General features: G+C 48.5%; 1 protein-coding gene across 8 annotated transcripts in view; it reads right to left on the bottom strand.

The window, feature by feature from the left end:
- EIF4G1 (eukaryotic translation initiation factor 4 gamma 1) overlaps nucleotides 1–25,163 on the bottom strand; it is a 723,480-nt gene that overhangs the window by 359,841 nt on the left and 338,476 nt on the right. For all 8 annotated transcript variants that reach the window (XM_069212975.1, XM_069212971.1, XM_069212974.1 and 5 more), the window contains one exon: nucleotides 15,049–15,137. In XM_069212975.1, the coding sequence (XP_069069076.1) occupies nucleotides 15,049–15,137 (89 nt within the window). The remainder of the gene's footprint in view (nucleotides 1–15,048; nucleotides 15,138–25,163) is intronic.

Raw genomic sequence — 25,163 nt, 5'->3', positions numbered from 1 at the left:
GGGTCCGTAGGAGGCGCCTTATACTTTTTGTCCACCCTAGGCGTCACTGCCCTACTTTTAACTGGCTCCTTGAAAATGTCTTTTGCATGGCGTAGCATGCCTGGGAGCATCGGCAGGCTTTGGTAGGAGCTGTGGGTTGAGGAGAGGGTGTTAAATAAAAAATCATCCTCTACTTGTTCCGAGTGTAGTTCCACATTATGGAATAGAGCTGCTCTAGCCACCACTTGTGAGTAGGCTGTGCTGTCTTCCGGTGGTGATGGCCTAGTTGGGTATGTGTCTGGGCTGTTATCAGACACTGGTGCGTCGTACAAGTCCCACGCATCCTGATCTTGGTCGTCGTGGCTCATGGCGGTGTGAGCTGGCGAATGTGACGGGGTGTAAGTTGGCGAAGCCGGAGTTACAGGTGGAGGCGAGGGAGGAGGTGTTACCTTTTGTGTTGTGTCTTGCTGAGGAGTAAACTGAAGCGTTCTCTTTCGTTTGACAGGTGGAAGGGTACTGATCTTCCCAGTCCCCTGCTGAATAAAGATACGCTTTTGCGTGTGATCCACGTCAGTGGATTGCAGTTCTTGTTCAAATCTATGTTTCTTCAGTTGAGAAGACATAGAATGCTCTTCGGTATAGGAGCCAGAAACAGGGTCTGATGTCGCTTTTTTCGGCTCCGAAAGCCCTGTCGATTGTTTTTTCGGCTCCGAGGTAACCTTCCTCTTTTTCTGTGCCGAAAATTCTTGGCCTCTATGGTCTTCGGCGCCACTGTCTCGGCGTCGATCGGTGTCGACACCGAACTCTCGGTGTCGATGCTTCTGTTTAGCACTCTCTCGGTCCCGAGGAGGCTGCGTGCCGGTGTCTCGACCGAAGTCGGACGATCTCGACACTGAATGGGCCTTTTTCGGTGCCGATTGTTGGTCACCGAGAATTTGGGTGGAGCCATGGCCGGTTGGCAGTGGCGTCCCCTGGGCCTTCTTTCCTTTTTTAAGGTTTGATCTCGACGTCTTACTCACAGTTCTTGTAGAGTGTAGCTCGTCGGAGTCTGAATCCTGGATGGAAAAGGATTCCTCCTGTTCTTCTTCTGTCTCGAACTGTCGACGCTCTTTCGGCGTGGACGCCATCTGCAGTCTTCTCGCTCGACGGTCGCGCAGAGTTTTTCGGGACCGGAACGCCCGACAGGCCTCGCAGGATTCTTCACTGTGCTCGGGTGACAGGCACAGATTACAGACCGAGTGCAGGTCCGTATAAGGATATTTGTTGTGGCATTCGGGGCAGAATCGAAACGGGGTCCGATCCATCGGCGTTGTCCTCCACGCGGTCGGGCCGACTAGGCCCCGACGGGGTGCCGAAATCTACCCCGAAGGGCACCGAAGCGCTTCGATGTTCAACGCGTCGTCGTATGTGTCTATCTCTAACCGGATCGCAACGATACCGTCGAAAATCTTCCGTCTTCAGCTATCTTTCCGTTCCGAAACTCGGAGCGACATGAACACGTCCGAACCCGATGGCGGAAAGAAAACAATCGAAGATGGAGTCGACGCCCATGCGCAATGAGCACAGAAGGTGGAGTCACTCGGTCCCGTGACTCGAAAACACTTCTTCGAAGAAAAACAACTTGTAACACTCCGACCCAACACCAGATGGCGAGCTCATGCATACCATGTGTATCTACAGCGACAGATGCCATCGAACACATATTTCCTGAGGCTGTGGGAGGTTCTAGTGGACCAACTATGTCCACACCCACTCTTTCAAAGGGCACCCCCACCACTGGAAGTGGAATGAGGGGGGCCTTTGGATGCCCACCTGTCTTACCACTGGCTTGACAGGTGGGGCAGGAGAGGCAAAACTCCTTAACCATGTTGGACATATTGGGCCAGTAGAAGTGGTTGACTAACCTCTCCCACGTCTTGGTTTGTCCCAAATGTCCAGCAAGGGGAATGTCATGGGCCAATGTTAGGATGAACTTCCTGAACAGCTGAGGCACTACCACTCTCCTAGTGGCACCAGGTTTGGGGTCTCTGGCCTCAGAGTACAGGAGTCCATCTTCCCAATAGACCCTATGTGTTCCATTTTTCTTGCCTTTGGACTCTTCAGCAGCTTGCTGCCTAAGGCCTTCAAGAGAGGGACAGGTTTCTTGTCCCTTACACAGCTCTTCCCTGGAGGGTCCCCCTGGGCCTAAGAGCTCAACCTGATAAGGTTCAAGCTCCAAAGGCTCAGTTCCCTCAGAGGGCAGAACTTCTTCCTGAGAAGAGAGGTTCCCTTTCTTTTGCTGTGTTGCAGTTGGTTTCCCAACTGACTTTCCTGTTCTCTTGGTAGGCTGGGCCATTTTTCCAGACTCCAGCTCTACTTTTTCACCCTGTGCCTTGCACTGTGCTCTCGTTTTCACACACACCAGTTCAGGGATACCCAGCATTGCTGCATGGGTTTTTAGCTCTACCTCAGCCCATGCTGAGGACTCCAGGTCATTTCCAAGCAGACAGTCCACTGGGATATTTGAGGAGACCACCACCTGTTTCAGGCCATTGACCCCTCCCCATTCTAAAGTAACCATTGCCATGGGATGTACTTTTCTCTGATTGTCAGCGTTGGTGACTGTGTAAGTTTTTCCAGTCAGGTATTGGCCAGGGGAAACCAGTTTCTCTGTCACCATGGTGACACTGGCACCTGTATCCCTCAGGCCCTCTATTCTAGTCCCATTAATTAAGAGTTGCTGTCTGTATTTTTGCATGTTAGGCGGCCAGACAGCTAGTGTGGCTAAATCCACCCCACCCTCAGAAACTAGAGTAGCTTCAGTGTGGACCCTGATTTGCTCTGGGCACACTGTTGATCCCACTTGGAGACTAGCCATACCAGTGTTACCTGGATGGGAGTTTGGAGTGGAACCTTTCTTGGGACAGGCCTTGTCTCCAGTTTGGTGTCCATGCTGTTTACAGCTATGACACCAGGCCTTTTTGGGATCAAAGTTTTTACCCTTGTACCCATTGTTTTGTGAAGAGGCTCTGGGCCCACCCTCCTGTGCAGGTTTTTGGGGGCCTGTAGAAGACTCTTTACTATTTTTAGTTTTGGTTGTCTCATCACCCTTCTGCTGGGGAGTCTTTGTGACCCCTTTCTTTTGGTCACCCCCTGTTGAAGTTTTGGACACCCTTGTCTTGACCCAATGGTCCGCCTTCTTTCCCAATTCTTGGGGAGAAATTGGTCCTAGGTCTACCAGATGCTGATGCAGTTTATCATTGAAACAATTACTTAACAGGTGTTCTTTCACAAATAAATTGTACAGCCCATCATAATTACTTACACCACTGCCTTGAATCCAACCATCTAGTGTTTTCACTGAGTAGTCAACAAAGTCAACCCAGGTCTGGCTCGAGGATTTTTGAGCCCCCCTGAACCTAATCCTGTACTCCTCAGTGGAGAATCCAAAGCCCTCAATCAGGGTACCCTTCATGAGGTCATAAGATTCTGCATCTTGTCCAGAGAGTGTGAGGAGTCTATCCCTACACTTTCCTGTGAACATTTCCCAAAGGAGAGCACCCCAGTGAGATCTGTTCACTTTTCTGGTTACACAAGCCCTCTCAAAAGCTGTGAACCATTTGGTGATGTCATCACCATCTTCATATTTAGTTACAATCCCTTTGGGGATTTTCAACATGTCAGGAGAATCTCTGACCCTATTTATGTTGCTGCCACCATTGATGGGTCCTAGGCCCATCTCTTGTCTTTCCCTCTCTATGGCTAGGATCTGTCTTTCCAAAGCCAATCTTTTGGCCATCCTGGCTAACTGGATGTCCTCTTCACTGGAGTTATCCTCAGTGATTTCAGAGTTGTTGGTCCCTCCTGTGAGGGAACCAGCATCTCTGACTATTATTTGTGGAGTCAGGGCTTGAGAAGCCCTGCTCTCCCTAAGTAGGACTGGAGGGGGGGAATTTCCCTCCAAGTCACTATCTTCATCCTCTGAGTTGCCATCCTCAGAGGGGTTGGCCTTTTCAAACTCTGCCAAAAGCTCCTGGAGCTGTACTTTGGTAGGTTTGGGGCCCATTGCTATTTTCTTTAGTTTACAGAGTGACCTTAGCTCTCTCATCTGTAGATGGAGGTAAGGTGTGGTGTCGAGTTCCACCACATTCACATCTGTGCTAGACATTATGCTTCTAAAAGTTGGAATACTTTTTAAGAAACTAAAACTGGTTCTTAGAATCTAATTCAAACTTTTACAAACTTTTAAACTCTAAAAGAAATGCTAAACAGGATCTAACACAAGGCCCTAGCAGGTCTTTTAAGAATTTAGAAAACTTTTCAAATTGCAAAAATCAATTTCTAATGACAATTTTGGAATTTGTCGTGTGATCAGGTATTGGCTGAGTAGTCCAGCAAATGCAAAGTCTTGTACCCCACCGCTGATCCACCAATGTAGGAAGTTGGCTCTGTATGTGCTATTTCAAAGTAAGGAATAGCATGCACAGAGTCCAAGGGTTCCCCTTAGAGGTAAAATAGTGGTAAAAATAGATAATACTAATGCTCTATTTTGTGGTAGTGTGGTCGAGCAGTAGGCTTATCCAAGGAGTAGTGTTAAGCATTTGTTGTACATACACCTAGACAATAAATGAGGTACACACACTCAGAGACAAATCCAGCCAATAGGTTTTTATATAGAAAAATATCTTTTCTTAGTTTATTTTAAGAACCACAGGTTCAAATTCTACATGTAATAGCTCATTCGAAAGGTATTGCAGGTAAGTACTTTAGGAACTTCAAATCATCAAAATTGCATGTATACTTTTCAAGTTATTGACAAATAGCTGTTTTAAAAGTGGACACTTAGTGCAATTTTCACAGTTCCTAGGGGAGGTAAGTTTTGATTAGTTTTTCCAGGTAAGTAAGACACTTACAGGGTTCAGTTCTTGGTCCAAGGTAGCCCACCGTTGGGGGTTCAGAGCAACCCCAAAGTCACCACACCAGCAGCTCAGGGCCGGTCAGGTGCAGAGTTCAAAGTGGTGCCCAAAACACATAGGCTAGAATGGAGAGAAGGGGGTGCCCCGGTTCCGGTCTGCTTGCAGGTAAGTACCCGCGTCTTCGGAGGGCAGACCAGGGGGGTTTTGTAGGGCACCGGGGGGGACACAAGTCCACACAGAAATTTCACCCTCAGCGGCGCGGGGGCGGCCGGGTGCAGTGTAGAAACAAGCGTCGGGTTTGTAATGGAAGTCAATGGGAGATCTAGGGATCTCTTCAGCGCTGCAGGCAGGCAAGGGGGGGGTTCCTCGGGGAAACCTCCACTTGGTCAAGGGAGAGGGACTCCTGGGGGTCACTCCTCCAGTGAAAGTCCGGTCCTTCAGGTCCTGGGGGCTGCGGGTGCAGGGTCTCTCCCAGGTGTCGGGACTTTGGATTCAAGGAGTCGCGGTCAGGGGAAGCCTCGGGATTCCCTCTGCAGGCGGCGCTGTGGGGGCTCAGGGGGGACAGGTTTTGGTACTCACAGTATCAGAGTAGTCCTGGGGTCCCTCCTGAGGCGTCGGATCTCCACCAGCCGAGTCGGGGTCGCCGGGTGCAGTGTTGCAAGTCTCACGCTTTTTGCGGGGAACTTGCAGGGTTCTTTAAAGCTGCTGGAAACAAAGTTGCAGCTTTTCTTGGAGCAGGTCCGCTGTCCTCGGGAGTTTCTTGTCTTTTCGAAGCAGGGGCAGTCCTCAGAGGATGTCGAGGTCGCTGGTCCCTTCGGAAGGCGTCGCTGGAGCAGGATCTTTGGAAGGCAGGAGACAGGCCGGTGAGTTTCTGGAGCCAAGGCAGTTGTCGTCTTCTGGTCTTCCTCTGCAGGGGTTTTTCAGCTAGGCAGTCCTTCTTCTTGTAGTTGCAGGAATCTAATTTTCTAGGGTTCAGGGTAGCCCTTAAATACTAAATTTAAGGGCGTGTTTAGGTCTGGGGGGGTTAGTAGCCAATGGCTACTAGCCCTGAGGGTGGGTACACCCTCTTTGTGCCTCCTCCCAAGGGGAGGGGGTCACAATCCTAACCCTATTGGGGGAATCCTCCATCTGCAAGATGGAGGATTTCTAAAAGTCAGAGTCACCTCAGCTCAGGACACCTTAGGGGCTGTCCTGACTGGCCAGTGACTCCTCCTTGTTGCTTTCTTTGTTCCCTCCAGCCTTGCCGCCAAAAGTGGGGGCCGTGGCCGGAGGGGGCGGGCAACTCCACTAAGCTGGAGTGCCCTGCTGGGCTGTGACAAAGGGGGGAGCCTTTGAGGCTCACCGCCAGGTGTCACAGCTCCTGCCTGGGGGAGGTGTTAGCATCTCCACCCAGTGCAGGCTTTGTTACTGGCCTCAGAGTGACAAAGGCACTCTCCCCATGGGGCCAGCAACATGTCTCTAGTGTGGCAGGCTGCTGGAACCAGTCAGCCTACACAGATAGTCGGATAGGTTTCAGGGGGCACCTCTAAGGTGCCCTCTGGGGTGTATTTTACAATAAAATGTACACTGGCATCAGTGTGCATTTATTGTGCTGAGAAGTTTGATACCAAACTTCCCAGTTTTCAGTGTAGCCATTATGGTGCTGTGGAGTTCGTGTTTGACAGACTCCCAGACCATATACTCTTATGGCTACCCTGCACTTACAATGTCTAAGGTTTTGTTTAGACACTGTAGGGGTACCATGCTCATGCACTGGTCCCCTCACCTATGGTATAGTGCACCCTGCCTTAGGGCTGTAAGGCCTGCTAGAGGGGTGTCTTACCTATACTGCATAGGCAGTGAGAGGCTGGCATGGCACCCTGAGGGGAGTGCCATGTCGACTTACTCGTTTTGTCCTCACCAGCACACACAAGCTGGTAAGCAGTGTGTCTGTGCTGAGTGAGAGGTTTCCAGGGTGGCATAAGACATGCTGCAGCCCTTAGAGACCTTCCTTGGCATCAGGGCCCTTGGTACTAGAAGTACCAGTTACAAGGGACTTATCTGGATGCCAGGGTCTGCCAATTGTGGATACAAAAGTACAGGTTAGGGAAAGAACACTGGTGCTGGGGCCTGGTTAGCAGGCCTCAGCACACTTTCAATTGTAAACATAGCATCAGCAAAGGCAAAAAGTCAGGGGGCAACCATGCCAAGGAGGCATTTCCTTACAGTTGGTTAACTGGAAATGAAGTGTGTGACTATGTTGGGCTTTATAATTTGTTTATGAAAGAACACATTTTAAGTAACTGCTTCAATGAAAAGTTGCATCAGTATCTGGTAGACCTAGGTCCAATTTCTCCCCAAGAATTGGGAAAGAAGGCAGACCACTGGGTCAAGACTAGGGTAACCAAAACTTCCACTGGGGGTGACCAAAAGAAAGGGGTTACAAAAACTCCCCAGGAGAAAGTGGGTGACACTAGAAACAAAGAAAAAGAGTCCTCTGTAGGCCCCCAAAAACCAGAACAGGTGGGTGGGCCCCAAGACACAACCCAAAACAAAGGTGGGTACCAGGGTAAGAACTGGGATGCCACTAAGGCATGGTGCCACAACTGTAAACAGTCTGGGCACCACACCAAGGACACTTCTTGTCCCAAAAACAAACCCCAGAACAAAATTCCAGGGGTAACCAGTGTAGCCATTGGAGATGACTCCTCAGATGAGGAGGTCTTCATAGCTTTCAACTGGACAATGGGCCCAACAGGTGAGTTGGAGATTCCAGAGGGAAGTAGACACTTCCACCACCTACAGGTGAATGGAATCCCAGCCACTGCCCTGAGAGACACTTGTGCCAGTCACACTATTGTGCATGACAGGCTGGTGCTCTCAAACCAGTACATCCCAGGTGAGATGGCCAGAGTAAGAGTTAGCCCAGACCGGGTCACTAATAGGCCTGTGGCTCTTGTGCCCATAGAAGTGGGTGGAACTTTTAGCTGGAGAAGGGTGGTAGTCAGTACAGACCTCCCCCTTGATTGTCTCCTTGGAAATGACTACCCAGAGGTTAGTCAGAGCCTAAGAGAAGAACTGGTCCAGGGCCAGTCCTCTCCCAAGGATTCTGGAGTGCCTGCCTCTGCAGTAAATGCAAGTAGGCCCCAGAGGAAAAAGAAAAGGAAACAGAGTAGGAAAGGTGGACAACCTTTAGCCAAGGTTCCAGCAAGCCAAGGAGATCCTGCTCCAGTAGGGGAGAACTCCAAAAATGGCTCTGATAAAGTCCAACCTGACCCACAAGAAGTCCTGGCTAGTCAGGCAACTGTTAAGCCTGAGTGGGTGGCTCCTCAGCTAACAGAAGAAAGAGTGGAAGAAGGGTGTTTACTACAAGATGTGGTAACCCCCCACTCTAATACAGCAGACAGGCACCCTGAACCCAAAGAAGCCTGTAACTTAGCCCCTTCCCTTGTAGGTGAAGAGCTAAAGGTGTGGTTCTGGGCACTGACAGCTGTCAGTGGCCTCTGCTGGGTGTTAGCCTTTATGGCTGCACTATCCTTGGCATGGTGGTCTGACCCCATGCCAAATAACAAGTTAGGCCCCCTGACCCTGTTGGTCATGGTGGGGTTACTCCAGCTCTGGGTAACCTCTTTGGGTAAGCTAGGGGTGACCCTGGCTAAGATAAGATTAGCAGAGGTGGATACCTCTGACCTCAAAATAGAGAGAATGGGTGAAGACATAAAAAGCACAGACAAGAGGCAGTTCAGACTAGGTCCTATCACTGTGGAAGTGGGTCAGTTCCCCAGAGGGAATGACCTGAACAGGAGGATGTAAGGCAGAGTAGGCCCTGCAACAAACCAGCCATTCCCTCTACTCTTCCTCGCCTGACAGACTAGGAAGACTCTTCCAGCGTTGGCTGAGTCTCCTGGCCTGTGGGCTGGGGGGGGCTTGTGTAAAGAAATGGCTCCCTGTTGCAGTTACCCCCCACTTTTTGCCTGATACTGATGCTGACTTGACTGAGAAGTGTGCTGGGACCCTGCTAACCAGGCCCCAGCACCAGTGTTCTTTCACCTAAAATGTACCATTGTTTCCACAATTGGCACACCCTGGCATCCAGATAAGTCCCTTGTAACTGGTACCTCTGGTACCAAGGGCCCTGATGCCAGGGAAGGTCTCTAAGGGCTGTAGCATGTATTATGCCACCCTAGAGACCCCTCACTCAGCACAGACACACTGCTTACAAGCCTGTGTGTGCTGGTGAGAACAAAATGAGTAAGTCGACATGGCACTCCCCTCAGGGTGCCATGCCAGCCTCTCACTGCCTATGCAGTATAGGTAAGACACCCCTCTAGCAGGCCTTACAGCCCTAAGGCAGGGTGCACTATACCATAGGTGAGGGTACCAGTGCATGAGCACTGTGCCCCTACAGTGTCTAAGCAAAACCTTAGACATTGTAAGTGCAGGGTAGCCATAAGAGTATATGGTCTGGGAGTCTGTTTTACACGAACTCCACAGCACCATAATGGCTACACTGAAAACTGGGAAGTTTGGTATCAAACTTCTCAGCACAATAAATGCACACTGATGCCAGTGTACATTTTATTGTAAAATACACCACAGAGGGCACCTTAGAGGTGCCCCCTGAAACTTCACCGACTATCTGTGTAGGCTGACTAGTTTTAGCAGCCTGCCACAAACCGAGACATGTTGCTGGCCCCATGGGGAGAGTGCCTTTGTCACTCTGAGGCCAGTAACAAAGCCTGCACTGGGTGGAGATGCTAACACCTCTCCCAGGCAGGAATTGTCACACCTGGCGGTGAGCCTCAAAGGCTCACCTCCTTTGTGCCAACCCAGCAGGACACTCCAGCTAGTGGAGTTGCCCGCCCCCTCCGGCCAGGCCCCACTTTTGGCGGCAAGGCCGGAGAAAATAATGAGAATAACAAGGAGGAGTCACTGGCCAGTCAGGACAGCCCCTAAGGTGTCCTGAGCTGAGGTGACTCTAACTTTTAGAAATCCTCCATCTTGCAGATGGAGGATTCCCCCAATAGGGTTAGGATTGTGACCCCCTCCCCTTGGGAGGAGGCACAAAGAGGGTGTACCCACCCTCAGGGCTAGTAGCCATTGGCTACTAACCCCCCAGACCTAAACACGCCCTTAAATTTAGTATTTAAGGGCTACCCTGAACCCTAGAAAATTAGATTCCTGCAACAAGAAGAAGGACTGCCCAGCTGAAAACCCCTGCAGCGGAAGACCAGAAGACGACAACTGCCTTGGCTCCAGAAACTCACCGGCCTGTCTCCTGCCTTCCAAAGATCCTGCTCCAGCGACGCCTTCCGAAGGGACCAGCGACCTCGACATCCTCTGAGGACTGCCCCTGCTTCGAAAAGACAAGAAACTCCCGAGGACAGCGGACCTGCTCCAAGAAAAGCTGCAACTTTGTTTCCAGCAACTTTAAAGATCCCTGCAAGCTCCCCGCAAGAAGCGTGAGACTTGCAACACTGCACCCGGCGACCCCGACTCGACTGGTGGCGATCCAACACCTCAGGAGGGACCCCAGGACTACTCTGATACTGTGAGTACCAAAACCTGTCCCCCCTGAGCCCCCACAGCGCCGCCTGCAGAGGGAATCCCGAGGCTTCCCCTGACCGCGACTCTTTCGAACCTAAAGTCCCGACACCTGGGAGAGACCCTGCACCCGCAGCCCCCAGGACCTGAAGGACCGGACTTTCACTGGAGAAGTGACCCCCAGGAGTCCCTCTCCCTTGCCCAAGTGGAGGTTTCCCCGAGGAACCCCCCCCTTGCCTGCCTGCAGCGCTGAAGAGATCCCGAGATCTCTCATAGACTAACATTGCAAACCCGACGCTTGTTTCTACACTGCACCCGGCCGCCCCCGCGCCGCTGAGGGTGAAATTTCTGTGTGGACTTGTGTCCCCCCCGGTGCCCTACAAAACACCCCTGGTCTGCCCTCCGAAGACGCGGGTACTTACCTGCAAGCAGACCGGAACCGGGGCACCCCCTCCTCTCCATTCTAGCCTATGTGTTTTGAGCACCACTTTGGACTCTGCACCTGACCGGCCCTGAGCTGCTGGTGTGGTGACTTTGGGGTTGCTCTGAACCCCCAACGGTGGGCTACCTTGGACCAAGAACTGAGCCCTGTAAGTGTCTTACTTACCTGGTTAATCTAACAAATACTTACCTCCCCTAGGAACTGTGAAAATTGCACTAAGTGTCCACTTTTAAAACAGCTATTTGTCAATAACTTGAAAAGTATACATGCAATTTTGATGATTTGAAGTTCCTAAAGTACTTACCTGCAATACCTTTCGAATGAGATATTACATGTAGAATTTGAACCTGTGGTTCTTAAAATAAACTAAGAAAAGATATTTTTCTATATAAAAACCTATTGGCTGGATTTGTCTCTGAGTGTGTGTACCTCATTTATTGTCTATGTGTATGTACAACAAATGCTTAACACTACTCCTTGGATAAGCCTACTGCTCGACCACACTACCACAAAATAGAGCATTAGTATTCTCTTTTTACCACTATTTTACCTCTAAGGGGAACCCTTGGACTCTGTGCATGCTATTCCTTACTTTGAAATAGCACATACAGAGCCAACTTCCTACACTAATGTACTTACCTGCAATACCTTTCAAACAAGATATTACATGTTAAATTTGAACCTGTGGTTCTTAAAATAAACTAAGAAAATATATTTTTCTATAACAAAACCTATTGGCTGGATTTGTCTCCGAGTGTGTGTACCTCATTTATTGTCTGTGTGTATGTACAACAAATGCTTAACACTACTCCTTGGATAAGCCTACTGCTCGACCACACTACCACAAAATAGAGCATTAGTATTATCTATTTTTACCACTATTTTACCTCTAAGGGGAACCCTTGGACTCTGTGCATGCTATTCCTTACTTTGAAATAGCACATACAGAGCCAACTTCCTACAATAGGGAACAGTTTATATCACTGACAGTTACACTTGCACTGCTGTTTGACTACCTTTATGAGTCAGTTCCGTTAGGAGTAGAAGTGGAACCCCCAACTTCTTCACAGGTGTCTCTTCGGCAGCCAGGCATTTTATGAAGACCCATGATGCAGGATTTTAATTTCAAAGGACAGTATTGTGGACTGGTAATGGGCCTTTTCTACTATGAAACCGGTCTTTTGTTCATTGGCACGTGTAGGTATGCATCCTTGAGGCCCACTGTTGTCATGTAATCCACTTTTCAAGGAGTGGGATGACCGCCTGCAGTATAGTCGTTTAGAACTTCTGTTTTGATGTACCTGTTAAGGTCCCAGAGTTCCAGCAAGGGTCTTAATGACAAATCTGTCTCGCGTACTAGGAAGTATAAAGATTAAACTCCTGCAATCTTTTTGAGATCAGTACTCTTTCTATAGCCTCCTTTTGTCGCAGATCTGCCACTTCTTTCTTTAGGTGCAAAGTGTCCTTGCTACTTTGACTTGGTTTTATGTTGGCATTCTTAACAGTTCTATGCACTATTCTTGCTGGATGATATTGATTAAACATTTTTCAGAGGTGATGTTTTACCATTATCTGAGGGATCCTCCAATTCTGTCTCCTAGCGGTACCTAGTGGCAGGAGCGGCGTAGTGTGAAGTAATTTGGTGGTGTATGTAAATCCTCTTGGTGCTGCCCCTTCCTGCAGCTATGGCCACAAAAAAGCTGCTTTTATCGGCCTGTATTTTTCCACAGTGTTGCTTTGCTACGGCTTGGCCGCTGTGCAGTGAAGGGGGCATAGGACATTGTTGTAAATCTCCTCGGGGTAGCTTCTCCCCTGAATTGCCCTTTGTACAACAATGAGCCAAAGAATAGTGCAGGATCTTTTTCAATCTTCTCAGTGAGCCATCCATTGTTATTCTGAAGAGTGGGAATCCCGTGAAAGTAGCTTGCATCTCCTGCTTGAAATCAGATACTCAGCCAGGTATGCCTCCCAAGTGCAGTCCCTGTGCACAGCTGTCTACTCGCAGTGTCCACAGCATTCAAGGCAGACTTTAGATGAGCAGTGCTATCCCCCCACCCCACCTTATGTACCAATGTCTTTACGTAATATTGCCGGGGTTATACCTATTCAAGAGGGTGTTGCAATTCATGATTCTACATCAGACAGCCACGGCGGGCTCCATTTTAATGCTCACCATATCCATTCATTTATTTTCTCTGGTGGTGGACCTAATGATGTTGGTGAATTAGCCCTCTTCCAGGCTGTGGATAAAGTGGAGTCTGCAGCCACTAACCACCTTATGTAGACATGCTCTATTATGGAATGTCGGTATTTTTTCTCTACACATGGCCTTCAATGTGCCTGCTCTTTAAAGGCCTCCCTTCCGTGACCCAACATGCTTGGAAATATTCGGAGGAACTGGCTTCTTCATTCCTCTTGTTTCTCTCAAAGTTTGACGCCCTAGATGTCTGCATTTCACCATTGCGCTGTACACAGATGCCTGGTGGTGAGGACCTTGACAAGTATGTGTCCAGTCCATACTCTGGTGACACTGGGTTCATATCCTGCCAGTCCTCCAGTGGTTTGTCCTCAAAGATACCCTCTCCCGGTACTGGCCATTACTAAATTCTTCTGGTACTGGCTATTGTCGAGGAGGAGCCTCTTCTGCCAGTTTGAGTTTTGGCAGCAGTTGCAAGTGGTTGTTCCAGTTGCTCGGCTTGCATCTTGCCGAGTGTTTCCTTAGTCTGAGAGGGATGCTTTTTTTGTTTTTTTTAAGGAATGAAACTCCTTTGTCCTGTTCTGAGGAGGGCCCCCTTTTTCAGCTACAAGGAGTCATATCTTCCTCTCAACCTAGTGTGCTCTTTTTCTTTAGCTTTGATGTCAACCAATGTGGTCCTCTTTTTTTGGTGCTGAACTTTTCCCTTCTCAGGATGGCTTCTTCGTCCTATGCTCTCAATTGCTTTCCAGATTCGAGGCCACGTCTGACAGCTTATTTCCTGCAGTATTTTTTTTTTTTTTTTTTTAGACAAGAGGAGCTGTGTGGTCTCTTTGGGCTGTTTCTTAGAATAAGTCCTCTGATCTGGAGTCCAATCCTTTTGGCTTCGTCACAGATCTTCCCTGTACCTTATCTTTTCTTCTTATGGTGCCTTAATCTTCCTTATCTTAACGCTGATCGTCTCAAAGTCTTTCCTTTCATTGTGCCATTGAAGGTCGCCTCCCTTCTGGGATACGTTCCTGCCTCTGTACCATGGTGTAGTGCGCCCACCTCTGCTTTTGCCTTACTTTAAGGGTCCGTAGTAGAAATTCACAAGAGTTGTCACAGCCCTCTGACATATGGTCTCTGAGCATGTACAAGTTGCAGACTCGGTTGCTATCCTTCTCTGACCATTTATGGTGACATCCAGGGCAGAACCTGAATGGGACATCCATATCTTAGGGTGGGGGATGGAAAGCAATTTCTAGCCAGTACCACCAGGGAGCATGTATTCCCAGAGAACACGTTTTATTTATTCACCATAGGTCAGGTGGTATTGTGCCGAGCACGCAAGGACCTACCAATGTAATACAGCAGTAACCCCATCCCACAGAGCATTCGGAATGTACAACACTGAAGTACTATTTTGCAAGTTAGTGATTTTTCTTTTTATGTACATCTCAATGCTGAAAGCAAACTCATCAAATCAGCTTTGTGAAAATTTTACTTAAAAAATAAGCAGCTTCCTAAGGTGTATTAGGAAACTGACAAAAGAAAACTGACAAGAGAAAACTGAGCAGTACAAAAAACGAGTCATAATTCAGCCAGTGGAATTGGAATTAAATTAACCCCTAAAGAGAACTAGTTGACCCCAATTTACAGAAATGAGCCCGGCCCGCCCAGGTTTCCTCATTTCCACTTTATAGCGAGCTAACTCTGCACTTTCTAAAATTGAATCTGTAGGCTTCTCCAGACAGAACTAGATTTCTTGCCCTTTTTTATGGGGAATGTGACTCAATGGCACTTCACTTAGCATTTGCCCTGTGCCACACCATCCCTGCATTCCCATCTTACATGACGAGGATGTATTCTAGTGTTCTATGCAATAAAGGAGGCATGACATATGTATAGCACATCTGCCAAAATTAGGTTTTTACATCTCAAACAAGTCCTTTTCTTTAAAGCTCAGTCCTTACTACCATAAAGCACAACCATCCATAGAATGTTACTGACTTAATCTACCCCATCTTTCTTACCTCTTTAAAGGCATCTAGCAGGTCTCCAACAGCTTCTTTTTTGTTCAGATCTTTAATTTTTCGTTTTTTCTTTGGCACAGACACTGCAGCTGTAAAACAAAGGTGTGGTGAGGTCAAAAACCACATAACAGCAGCTCAGACAACCTACTCATTTGGTCCAGAGGAAAAGGAAATAAGAAGCTGGATTAACTAATGTTCTAATCCACAGACGAGAGACAGTGTATTCTAAGACTGAATGACAGAAAGCTAAGTGAGGCCACATTCCTACAGACTAGTGGAGTGTTCGGTTACTGTTGTCATTTGACTCCAAATTACCACACAGTCTGTGGGAGGCTTTGTCAGGTTGCTGAGGCAGTAGGTAGTTACACCAGGCTGTACTCCCAAGTAGGCAATGTTGTTCACAACTGAGGACTCCAGGCAGCAGTACGAATGCATGCCAACTGGCTAACCACTTGGGCACAACTCACTGAGAAAGAGCAGTCATGATATACACCAAGGAGTGTGTGCCGCTGACAGCCAGATAGACCGATCAAACCGCATAGTATCAATGTCTATTAAGAACTTCACTTCAGGAAAAAAAAAAAAAAAAAAAAAAAGGACTACAGTAGAACTAAAAAATAGCTGTAACCTGGTTGCAGCTTGTAGTAATGTAGATTCACATGCTGTGCAAACTCCTTCCTTCTAGTGTACAGCTTGGATGTTACCAGCTGTTCTTTAAAATGCCAGCTATCACTACAGGTGCTTGCATCCGGGAGGTGGCTTGGGCACACTGGAATCTACAGCACTAGAAGTTGCAAACCGGTTGTTACAGATAAGTTATGCTTTCAGGTTCCAGCATGTGTTGCTCTAGGTCACATGCCATGCACAGACTAAAAAGCATAAACTTTCCCCTAATGTGGTGGCTTGCAATTCCAGCAGCAGGATGGGGAATGTTTTAAGTATCGCTTGTCCAATTTGTGCTTATCAGGCATTAATGAGGAGACAGTGCCTAAAGAATCTGTGGGTAGACTACCAAGTAGCAGCAATAGAATAATACATAGAGGCCATTTTGTGACACCTATCAAGTCCTGCTCTGAGTAAAAGCTAATTTACGTTCAGCTTGGAATACCATATCTGAATACATCTTACCTGCCTTTGAAACTGGTTTATCAAAGTGCACCTGGGCAACAGAGGTTTCTTCATGAACAGGAAGTTTTGAGGACTAAAATGCTATGTGCTCAGGTGCCAGATTCTGACAACGTCCTGTGCCAAAGCAATACTGATTTCCTTAGGACTGATATGTAGTAAGTGACCCCATTCTTGAGAGCAGATTTGGGCATAGTTGCACTTTTTCATGAGGATGCACTGGCGAGCACTAATAACCAGGTCTATCTTGCCCACTGAAGTCAGGCGCATTCTCCTCAGTACACAAATACTCGTCCGTAGTGAGGGAAACTTCTATCTACAGGGCATTTCCTGGGAACTGAGCGAGAGGGTACCTAGAGATAAAGATGTAGCATTTTGCGTTTTCATACACGTAGACTGCTGATTTGCCTCAATGTTGACTTGATATTGCACTCCTAGGTTCGGCGATTAATTCATGCTTCTGAATGTAATAGTGTTGTCATGCTGTCTGTGGGAATGATAACTACTGTTGCATATTTACTTCCGGGCGGCACAAAGGTCTAGATGCACAGCCACATCAAAATGCTTAAAGACAGAGCAGGGGGCAAATCGGTCTCTTCCCTAGCACCTATCCTATGGAATTCTTTACTGGAATATCTCAAGTCTTCCTCTAAAGGAAGCTTGTTCAAGGCTCACTTGAAGACTTCTCTGCTGCAGGAGGTGTTATCTAGTCCTACTCTCACCATCTGCCCAGCACCAGGACGCTTCTTGTGAAGCAGCTGTTAAGCTCTATAAAGACAATGATTCTTATCCAGTAAACATCCGTTTGTGGCATGTACTGCTGTAGATTCACATGCCTAGCATAATTCTGACATCTCGTGCTAAGATCGGATGTGTGTAATTCTTTTTTCTTCAAAGGAAGGCTGACAAGTTAGAGTGACCCCTTCTCTTGCTGGCAATGCATGTCATCAACTTCATTGTTAGACTGCTTTCCCGCATGGCAGGTGAGGATAGAATATGAAGTGGAGCGTAGTATATGGAGATGTCCATGCTAAAAAAGTTGTGATAATCCATAAAAGTAACCAAACAAAACAAGTTATGCTTACTGGATAAGTAACATTTCCCGTTCGAGGCATGTGCGGCTGCAGATACACACGCTTAGCATAGACTGTAAAGCAGCCCTCCATAAACAGTGTATAGCCAGTGGGTGTTAGTGGTTTGAAATAGTGTACTTATAACTGCTTGGCCCACATTGGCTAGTTGAAGGGTCAGCACTTCTACACAGTAATATTTTGTTAATGTATGTTGTGTAGACAATGTAGCTGCTCTACATATGGAGCTATAGGTATTTTACCCAGAAAGGCCATTCAAGCTTCCCCCTTTTTTTCTTCTTCTTTTTTCTCTTTTTATGGGCGAGCACAAAGCGCTCCGTCCTATTCTGTAATCTTTGGGGTTCCAACCATGCCCATGTCACGTCAGTCACTTACATAGGTTCGTGGGCTTGCCTTTTAAAATCCGCTTGCTTTTATTTGTTAAAGGCATGCATACGTCATGCCTTTTCCGGTGTTTAGCCCACCTACATAGCACCAATAAACTACTAAAAACATTTGCGGCTCGATGTTTTCAGCATGGTGTTCAGACTACTGTATCTGTATTTTCCACGCAGCTCTATCGCGCTGCATTTTACATAGTGCAATCGCGCTCCATTTTTTCCCTTTACAACGCGAATAACTAACGAGCAAATGCGAGACCCATTGCATTGAAAATGCTTGTTTTTTTTAAAACCTTTAGCATAGCACATTTGTATGTACTTAACAATTCAACATGCAATAGCAGACTCCGAAATAGCCATTTCTATGTGGTGTTTTGAAAAGGTAAAAAGGTTGCTGTATTTTTCCAAATGTTTTGGTTCTATCAATATAATAATAAAATGAGGACTTGTTTCAGAGCATTGCCCTTGGATCGAGGGTGTGGGTACCTGGATGAAGAGTTTGGGCATTTTGCATTTTCACTTGTTGCAAAAAGGTCTGGGTTTGGTGTTCCCCCACATGGGAAAGTACTGTTGAATTACTTGTGGGTGAATCTCCCATTCGTGTATTTGTTGCAGAGTCCTGCTTAAGAGGTCCGATAGTTGGTTGTGTATCCCTGGGATATACTCTGCTAGTAGGTGAATGAGATTGTCAATTGCCCACTTCGAATTGTCTATGCTAGAAGGATAAATTGAGATGAGTGTGTGAGACCACAGTTGTGAAAGACACTGTTAGGGTCTCATGTTTAGATGTTGTAAGGAAATGCCTCCTTGGCATGGTTACCCCCTGACTTTTTGCCTTTGCTGATGCTATGTTTTGAATTGAAAGTGTGCTGAGGCCTGCTAACCAGGCCCCAGCACCAGTGTTCTTTCCTTAACCTGTACTTTTGATTCCACAATTGGCACACCCTGGCATCCAGATAAGTCCATTGTAAGTGGTACCCCTGGTACCAAGGGCCCTGATGCCAAGGAAGGTCTCTAAGGGCTGCAGCATGTCTTATGCCACCCTGGAGACCCCTCACTCAGCACAGACACACTGCTTGCCAGCTTGTGTGTGCTGGTGAGAACAAAACGAGTAAGTCGACATGGCACTCCCCTCAGGGTGCCATGCCAGCCTCTCACTGCCTATGCAGGTATAGATAAGTCACCCCTCTAGTAGGCCTTACAGCCCAAAGACAGGGTGCACAATACCATAGGTGAGGGCACCAGTGCATGAGCACTGTGCCCCTACAGTGTCTAAGCAATACCTTAGACATTGTAAGTGCAGGGTAGCCATAAGAGTATATGGTCTGGGAGTCTGTTTTACACGAACTCCACAGCACCATAATGGCTACACTGAAAACTGGGAAGTTTGGTATCAAACTTCTCAGCACAATAAATGCACACTGATGCCAGTGTACATTTTATTGTAAACTACACCCCAGAGGGCACCTTAGAGGTGCCCCCTGAAACCTTAACCGACTATCTGTGTAGGCTGACTGGTTCCAGCAGCCTGCCACACTAGAGACATGTTGCTGGCCCCATGGGGAGAGTGCCTTTGTCACGCTGAGGCCAGTAACAAAGCCTGCACTGGGTGGAGATGCTAACACCTCCCCCAGGCAGGAGCTGTAATACCTGGCGGTGAGCCTCAAAGGCTCACCCCTTTGTCACAGCACCGCAGGACACTCCAGCTAGTGGAGTTGCCCGCACCCTCCGGCCACGGCCCCCACTTTTTGGCAGCAAGGCCGGAGGAAACAAAGAAAACAACAAGGAGGAGTCACTGGCCAGTCAGGACAGCCCCTAAGGTGTCCTGAGCTGAGGTGACTAACTTTTAGAAATCCTCCATCTTGCAGAAGGAGGATTCCCCCAATAGGGATAGGAATGTGACCCCCTCCCCTTGGGAGGAGGCACAAAGAGGGTGTACCCACCCTCAGGGCTAGTAGCCATTGGCTACTAACCCCCCAGACCTAATCACGCCCTTAAATTTAGTATTTAAGGGCTCCCCTGAACCTAAGAATTTAGATTCCTGCAACTTACCTGAAGAAGAAGACTGCTGAGCTGAAAAACCCCTGCAGAGGAAGAACAGAAGACACCAACTGCTTTGGCCCCAGTCCTACCGGCCTGTCTCCTGCCTTCCAAAAGAAACCTGCTCCAGCGATGCTTTCCAAGGGACCAGCGACCTCTGAATCCTCTGAGGACTGCCCTGCTTCAAGACAGACAAGAAACTCCCGAGGACAGCGGCACTGCTCCAAAAGAACTGCAACTTTGTTTCAAGGAGCAGATTTAAAGACCCCTGCAACTCCCCGCAAGAAGCGTGAGACTTGCAACACTGCACCCGGCGACCCCGACTCGACTGGTGGAGAACCAACACCTCAGGGAGGACCCTCCGGCGACTCTACGACTGAGTAACCAAAGTTGTCCCCCCTGAGCCCCCACAGCGACGCCTGCAGAGGGAATCCCGAGGCTCCCCCTGACCGCGACTGCCTGAACTCCATTTCCCGACGGCTGGAAAAGACACTGCACCCGCAGCCCCCAGCACCTAAATAAACGGAACTTCTGTGCAGGAGTGACCCCCAGGAGGCCCTCTCCCTTGCCCAGGTGGTGGCTACCCCGAGGAGCCCCCCCCTTGCCTGCCTGCAACGCTGAAGAGATCCCTTGATCTCTCATTGAAAACCATTACAAACCAGACGCGTGTTTGCACACTGCACCCGGCCGCCCCGCGCTGCTGAGGGTGTACTTTTTGTGCTGACCTGTGTCCCCCCCCCCCCCCCGGTGCCCTACAAAACCCCCCTGGTCTGCCCTCCGAAGACACGGGTACTTACCTGCTGGCAGACTGGAACCGGGGCACCCCCTTCTCTCCATTGAAGCCTATGCGTTTTGGGCACCTCTTTGACCTCCGCACCTGACCGGCCCTGAGCTGCTGGTGTGGTAACTTTGGGGTTGCTCTGAACCCCCAACGGTGGGCTACCTTGGACCAAAAACTGAAACCTGTAAGTGACTTACTTACCTGTTAAAAGTAACATTACTTTACCTCCCCCAGGAACTGTGAAAATTGCACTGTGTCCACTTTTAAAACAGCTTATTGTGTTTTATGTGAAAAGTATACATGCTAATGAAATGATTCAACGTTCCTAAAGTACTTACCTGCAATACCTTTCAAATGAGATATTACATGTAAAATTTGAACCTGTGGTTCTTAAAATAAACTAAGAAAAGATATTTTTCTATAACAAAACCTATTGGCTGGATTTGTCTGAGTGTGTGTTCCTCATTTATTGCCTGTGTGTATGTACAACAAATGCTTAACACTACTCCTTTGATAAGCTTACTGCTCGACCACACTACCACAAAATAGAGCATTAGTATTCTCATTTTGCCACTATCTTACCTCTAAGGGGAACCCTTGGACTCTGTGCATGCTATTCCTTACTTTGAAATAGCACATACAGAGCCAACTTCCTACAGATGTGCATTGGGCACTACTGATATGCACAATGCCATCACTCCCAACAGTTTCATAATAAACCTTACTTTGCTGATTGCATTGTAGCTGAGATAAGAGACTGTGGAACACTTGAATTCTTGGTGGGTTTGGGTAAGCTAATGCTGAATGTTCAGAATTGCTTCCAGATATGGTTGTATTTGCCCTGGCTGAAGGTGAGATTTGTGGTAATTGATTGTGAACCCTGGACTGTATAGGGTATTGATTGTGTATTGTGTGCGCTGACAGGTTTGAATGGTGCTGGCTTTTATGAGCCAGTCGTCCAGATTGGGAAAGGCATGTATGGACTGTCTTCTGAAGTATGCTGCAACCACTGCTAGGCATTTGGTAAAACCCTTTGGTGCTGTTACTCCAGAAGTTAGCACTTTGAATTGGTAGTGATTGCCTGCTATCACAAACCTATTTGCAGTGTGCTGGATGTATGGGAATATGGAAGTAAGCATCTTTTAGATCTAATGCGGTCATGTAGTCTTGTTTTTGTAGTAAAGGAATGACATCCTGAAGAGTGACATGTGGAAATGCTCCGACAATGTATTCATTGAGGGGTCTGAGTTCGAGGATTGGTTTGAGTGTCATCCTTCTTTGGTATGAGGAAGTATAGAGAATATACTCCTGTCCCATGCTGAGTTATAGGTACTACCTCTATTGCACCTTAGTAGAAGTGATTGTACCTCTTGTTTTAGCAGACCGAGGTGTTCTGGAGAAAGCCTGTGTAGGAAGTTGGCTCTGTATGCACTATGTCAAAGTAAGGAATAGTATGCACAGAGTGCAAGGGATCCCCTTCGAGGTAAGATAGTGGCAAAAAGAGATAATACTAATGCTCTATTTTGTGGTAGTGTGGTCGAGCAGTAGGCTTATCAAAGGAGTAGTGTTAAGCATTTGTTGTACATACACACAGGCAATAAATGAGGAACACACACTCAGACAATTCCAGGCCAATAGGTTTTTGTATAGAAAAATCTCTTTTCTTAGTTTATTTTAAGAACCACAGGTTCAAATTCTACATGTAATACTTTGCATGAAAGGTATTGCAGGTAAGTACTTTAGGAACTTTGAATAATCACAACAGCATATATACTTTTCAAATAAAACACATATAGCTATTTTAAAACTAGACAGTGCAATTTTCACAGTTCCTAGGGGAGGTAAGTAATTGTTAGTTCTTGCAGGTAAGTAAACCACCTACGGGGTTCAAGTTTGGGTCCAAGGTAGCCCACCGTTGGGGGTTCGGAGCAACCCCAAAGTTACCACACCAGCAGCTCAGGGCCGGTCAGGTGCAGAGTTCAAAGTGGTGCCCAAAACACATAGGCTTCAATGGAGAAGGGGGTGCCCCGGTTCCAGTCTGCCAGCAGGTAAGTACCCGCGTCTTCGGAGGGCAGACCAGGGGGTTTTTGTAAGGCACCGGGGGGGACACAAGTTAGCACAGAAAGTACACCCTCAGCAGCACGGGGGCGGCCGGGTGCAGTGTGCAAACACACGTCGGGTTTTCAATGGGAGACCAAGGGGTCTCTTCAGCGATGCAGGCAGGCAAGGGGGGGGCTCCTCGGGGTAGCCACCACCTGGGCAAGGGAGAGGGCCTCCTGGGGGTCACTCCTGCACTGGAGTTCCGATCCTTCAGGTCCTGGGGGCTGCGGGTGCAGAGTCTTTTCCAGGCGTCGGGATCTGGGAGTCAGGCAGTCGCGGTCAGGGGGAGCCTCGGGATTCCCTCTGCAGGCGTCGCTGTGGGGGCTCAGGGGGGGCAACTCTGGCTACTCACGGTCTCGTAGTCGCCGGGGAGTCCTCCCTGAAGTGTTGTTTCTCCACAAGTCGAGCCAGGGGCGCCGGGTGCAGAGTTGCAAGTCTCACGCTTCTGGCGGGAAGTGCAGTTGTCTTTAAGTTGCTTCTTTGGAAACAAAGTTGCAGTCTTGGGTGAACAGGGCCGCTGTTCTCGGGAGTTTCTTGGTCCTTTTAGAGCAGGGCAGTCCTCTGAGGATTCAGAGGTCGCTGGTCCTGGGGAAAGCGTCGCTGGAGCAGTTTTCTTCCGAAGGGGGGAGACAGGCCGGTAGAGCTGGGGCCAAAGCAGTTGGTGTCTCCGTCTTCTCTGCAGGGTTTTTCAGCTCAGCAGCCCTTCTTCTTCTTAAGTTGCAGGAATCTGAGTTCCTAGGTTCAGGTGAGCCCCTAAATACAGAATTTAGGGGTGTGTTTAGGTCAGGGAGGGCAGTAGCCAATGACTACTAGCCCTGAGGGTGGCTACACCCTTTGTGCCTCCTCCCAAGGGGAGGGGGTCACATTCCTATCCCTATTGGGGGGATCCTCCATCTGCAAGTATCAAACTTCTCAGCACAATAAATGCACACTGATGCCAGTGTACATTTTATTGTAACATACACCCCAGAGGGCACCTTAGAGGTGCCCCCTGAAACCATAACCAACTACCTGTGTAGGCTGACTGGTTTTAGCAGCCTGCCACACTCGAGACATGTTGCTGGCCACATGGGGAGAGTGCCTTTGTCACTCTGTGGCTAGTAACAAAGCCTGCACTGGGTGGAGATGCTTATCACCTCCCCCTTGCAGGAGCTGTAACACCTGGCGGTGAGCCTCAAAGGCTCACCCCCTTTGTTCCAGCACCACAGGGCATTCCAGCTAGTGGAGTTGCCGCCGAGGGGTGACTTATCTATACTGCATAGGCAGTGTGAGGTTGGCATGGCACCCCGAGGGGAGTGCCATGTCGACCTATATTGTGCCACCCTAAGGGACCCGTCTCCTAACATGCACACTGCCATTGCTGATTGTGTGTGTTGGTGTAGAATGCCATGCTCACAAAATACTGCCTGTGGCATGGGTAAGTCACCCCTCCAGCAGGCCTTACAACCCTAAGGCAGGGTGCATTATACCACATGTGAGGGCATAGCTGCATGAGCAATATGCCCCTACAGTGTCTAAGCCAATTCTTAGACATTGTAAGTACAGTGTAGTCATTAAGTATATGGTCTGGGAGTTTGTCAAAAACGAACTCCATAGCTCCATAATGGCTACACTGATTACTGGGACGTTTGGTATCAAACTTCTCAGAATAATAAACCACACTGATGCCAGTGTTGGATTTATTACAAAATGCACACAGAGGGCATTTTAGAAGATACCCCCTGTATTTCACCCAATCCTTCAGTGCAGGACAGAGTGGTCAGTGCCAGCCTGCCACTGAGACGAGTTTCTGCCCCCTGGGGTGAGAGCTTTTGTGCTCGGAGGACAGAAACAAAGCCTATACTGGGTGGAGGTGCTTCACACCTCCACCCCCCGCAGAACTGTAACACCTAGCAGTGAGCCTCAAAGGCTAAGGCTAGGTGTTACAATGCCCCAGGGCACTCCAGCTAGTGGAGATGCCCGCACCTCTGGACACAGCCCCCACTTTTGGTGGCAAGTCCAGAGGGAATAATGAGAAAAATAAGGAGTAGTCACCCACCAGTCAGGACAGCCCCTAAGGTGCCCTGAGCTGAGGTGACCCCTGCCTTCAGAAATCCTCCATCTTGGTTTTGGAGGATTCCCCCAATAGGAATAGGGCTGTGCCCCCCTCCCCTCAGGAAGGAAGCACAAAGAGGGTGTACCCATCCTCAAGGAGAGTAGCCATTGGCTACTGTCCCCCAGACCTAAACACACCCCTAAATTTAGTATTTAAGGGAGACACTGAACACATGAAATCAGATTCCTGCAACCTGAACCAAGAAGGACTGCTGACCTGAAGCCGTGCATAGATGACGGAGAAGACAACTGCTTTGGCCCCAGCACTACCGGCCTGTCTCCTGAATCGAAGAAAAAACAGCGACACATCCGACAGGGACCAGCGACCTCTGAAGACTCAGAGGACTGCCCTGAACCAAAGGACCAAGAAACTCCGGTGAACAGCAGCCCTGTTCAAAACCAGCAACTTCTTTGCAACAATGAAGCAACTTTCAAAGACTGCACGCTTCCCGCCAGAAGCGTGAGACTCCACACTCTGCACCCAACACCCCCAGTTCGAGATCC

This window comes from Pleurodeles waltl, chromosome 11 (genome assembly GCF_031143425.1).
Source record: "Pleurodeles waltl isolate 20211129_DDA chromosome 11, aPleWal1.hap1.20221129, whole genome shotgun sequence".
Classification (NCBI taxonomy): Eukaryota; Metazoa; Chordata; class Amphibia; order Caudata; family Salamandridae; genus Pleurodeles; species Pleurodeles waltl.
The sequence above is the reverse complement of the archived record's forward strand: the minus strand, read 5'-3'. Positions and strand labels throughout refer to the sequence as shown.